General features: G+C 45.2%; 1 protein-coding gene across 1 annotated transcript in view; it reads right to left on the bottom strand.

Annotated features, from left to right (window-relative positions):
- Positions 1-575: 575 nt before the first annotated feature.
- Positions 576-3185, bottom strand: part of LOC107676179 (nucleolar protein 12-like) — a 3086-nt gene continuing 476 nt past the window's right edge. Inside the window, exons 2-6 of the mRNA XM_016470696.1 lie at positions 1536-1641; positions 1413-1461; positions 1202-1338; positions 1038-1123; positions 576-918 (exon numbers count right to left, since the gene is read on the bottom strand). Coding sequence (XP_016326182.1) covers positions 795-918; positions 1038-1123; positions 1202-1338; positions 1413-1461; positions 1536-1641 — 502 coding nt within the window. The 3' untranslated portion in view covers positions 576-794. The remainder of the gene's footprint in view (positions 919-1037; positions 1124-1201; positions 1339-1412; positions 1462-1535; positions 1642-3185) is intronic.

Below are 3185 nucleotides of genomic sequence, written 5' to 3'. Positions count from 1 at the left end.
TTTGTGAGTTTAGCGATGCGTCAGTCGAGAGTTCGTAAGGTTAGCAATGCGTCAGTCGAGAGTTTGTGAGGTTAGCGATGCGTCAGTCGAGAGTTCGTGAGTTTAACGATGCGTCAGTCGAGAGTTCGTGAGTTTAGCGATGCGTTAGTCGAGAGTATGTGAGTTTAGCGATGCGTCAGTCGAGAGTTCGTAATGTTAGCGATGCGTCAGTTGAGAGTTGGTGAGGTTAGCGATGCGACAGTCGAGAGTTCGTGAGTTTAGTGCTGCGTCAGTTGAGAGTTCGCGAGGTTAGCGATGCGTCAGTCAAGAGTTTGTGAGTTTAGTGCTGCGTCAGTTGAGTTTGTGAGGTTAGCGATGCGACAGTCGAGAGTTCGTGAGTTTAGTGCTGCGTCAGTTGAGAGTTCGCGAGGTTAGCGATGCGTCAGTCAAGAGTTTGTGAGTTTAGTGCTGCGTCAGTCGAGAACTCGTGAGGTTAGCGATGCGTCAGTCGAGAGTTCGTGAGTTTAGTGCTGCGTCAGTCGAGAAGTCGTGAGGTTAGTGATGCGTCAGTCAAGAGTTTGTGAGTTTAGTGCTGCGTCAGTCGAGAAGTCGTGAGGTTAGTGATGCGTCAGTCAAGAGTTTGTGAGTTTAGTGCTGCGTCAGTCGAGAAGTTGTGAGATTAGTGCTGTGTCAGTCGCTCACGTGTCCGTCGACTAATCGCTACTGTTCTCCTGAGAATATGACGTTCATCAGTCCTGATTGCGCTCGTTCCGGCCTGTTCTTTTGCATCTCTGTGTTTTCCCGGTTTTGCCCATTCATAACTTCTTGTCGTGAGTGGATGATGATGACTTCCTGTCGCTCTGATGGTTTCTCCACCTCATTTCCTGTTTGGGCTTGTGTTTAGTGAGACTGTTCAGTGACGCCGTGAGCCTCTGGATCCTACAGACACACAGATGAAGAATCTAAACGAACAGACATGACTCCTCAAACGAATCATTCTTGAGTCAAATCACATGCTAATTCAACACACATCAATCAATCAATCAATCAATCAGTACTTTTTGGACATGAGGGGGTTTCCAGCTGTCCTTGGAAGGGCTTGTATTTTTTCACCATCCTTCTCCTCCTCACGCTCTTCATCTCTCTGCAGAAACGACACACACACGTTTAACCAGTATAACCTCGCTCATTAGCGAGCAGCTGATTGGTCAGTGATGGTCACCTGATCCGGCTCCAGTAATCTGGCTGCTGATAGGTCGAGGTCGCTGATGGTCGTCACGGTAACGGTGTGGTTGGGATGGTCGTACTGAACGCTCTCTTTCGTGGCTGTGATCGCGTCCACCAGCTCGTCTGCTTCATCTACACACACATCACATGATCTCTGACCTCCGTCACACAAGCGTGTCACATGACCTCTGACCCCACACAATTACCCAGAGCCTGGCGCCGCTCCTGCAGCATCTTCAGATACTCTCTGTGTCTCTGGAGGAAGATCAGAGCCATCAGCTGCTTCATCATCACCATCATCCTCCTCCTCACCTTCATCACGCTCTCACCTCATCTCTGACGCGCTTCTGCTCCTCCTTCAGCTTGTTCTTCATCTCTTCCAGCGCTGCTCTCCTCCGCTCCAGCTTAGGCTTGTGTAAACCTATCAGGAACTCTCTGATTCAGCACACAGTTAAAACACGCACATCAGAACTCAGGAGAAATATATACATTATTATGCATTAAACAATGACGCAAAACAACTAATTTAATTAATTAATCAAAAATTTGTATATGTTTTTATTTTATGTTTTCAGCTTTTTAAAATGTCTATATAATTTATTTATTTTTTTGGCTAGTTTTAGTTATTTTAGTACATCCGTCATTAAACTATATGAAAAATGTTCCCTTGGCAACTAGTTAAATACATTTTACTTTAGCTTAGTCAAGTTTATTTTATTTTAAGTAATGAAAAAAATGGAAAGGGTAAAATACATATTCTTACGTAATTACACATGATTCTAATGTATTGACGTATTTTTTTATTTGCGTGTATTAGCGTATGTGTGATTATGTATGTTTACATTAATGTTACCATATTAAATGCCCATATAAACTCGTTTCCTGTTGATTTTGTAATTGGCTTTGAATTAGAGCCAGTAATTAATCGTGATCACGCTGAATGAATGCGTGACTTTTCGCACACATTTCGCTGCTTCTTCTTCTGTTTCACGCCACTGTTAAACTTTGATTTCTGCTTTAATCTGCCGTTCCCTCTCATAGGTTCACTTCAATGCTGCGATGACGTCATCGCTATGGGAACATCTCCGGTGTGACGAATGTCTGAAGCCCTTATACCATCACGCCAATTTATTGGCCAATAGCGCTTAGCACCGCCCCGAGCATACGTCACGTATGCTCATATAAGCGTGCTGCGCGCTATTTCATCAGATTTTAATTCCTTCATGAAGCGAATCATCTGTTGCCCGTCGGAAAGAGATTCTTGTGTTCTAAGCCATCTATTTATATAGAGCAGTTTACTCCTCTAAGGCGGACACAATGAGTTTTCCGGTATGTATGGATGCATGTTACACGGACTCACGAGGAAACAGGTAGGAAGAACGCTTTGTGGCCTTTATCTATTGTTGTATCCGTGATATCTGTGTTTGTGAGTAAGTTGCGCTCTGGGCTTGACCTGCTGACTCAGGTTCGGGGCATGATTTGGACATCCCCATCAGGGTTTTTGGAGCTAATGGGTGTGACCCCTGAGCAGAGTTGAAATGTGTTCCGGTCTCTTGGCAGAGATTACCGACACTATTCTTAATTCTAGGGCTCCCTCCACGAGACGCTGTATGCCCTGTAAGTGGACACAATCTGCTGGTTTCCCGTTTCATGCAGGGGCGAGACGGCTTAGGCCTTTCCGCCCAGCAGATTCCTTTTTGGGACTTATTTTTCGGGTGGAAAGCCTGGCAGGCCATCCATTTGAGTCGTTTAAGTCTGTCAGATAACTTTGAAACCTTAAGCAGTTTTTGGTAATCCTATCCTCTCTTAGAGGACTGAGGATCTGCAGGCTCTGTCAGCTCCTCTTGTATGGACTTTGCCCCGAGGCTGGTTAAGTCTTACTGCTTCCTAGGCTTAGTTAATCCTAATGCTGCTTCGACTAAGTTTTGCTTTCAGCAAGTGGTTAGAGGCTTTCTCCCCTGCTATGCGGGGTCAGATAG

Source organism: Sinocyclocheilus anshuiensis, unplaced genomic scaffold (genome assembly GCF_001515605.1).
Source record: "Sinocyclocheilus anshuiensis isolate Anshui unplaced genomic scaffold, SAMN03320099.WGS_v1.1 scaffold3751, whole genome shotgun sequence".
NCBI lineage: Eukaryota > Metazoa > Chordata > Actinopteri > Cypriniformes > Cyprinidae > Sinocyclocheilus > Sinocyclocheilus anshuiensis.
Note: the sequence above shows the minus strand (reverse complement) of the source record. Positions and strands in the feature narration are given on the sequence as shown.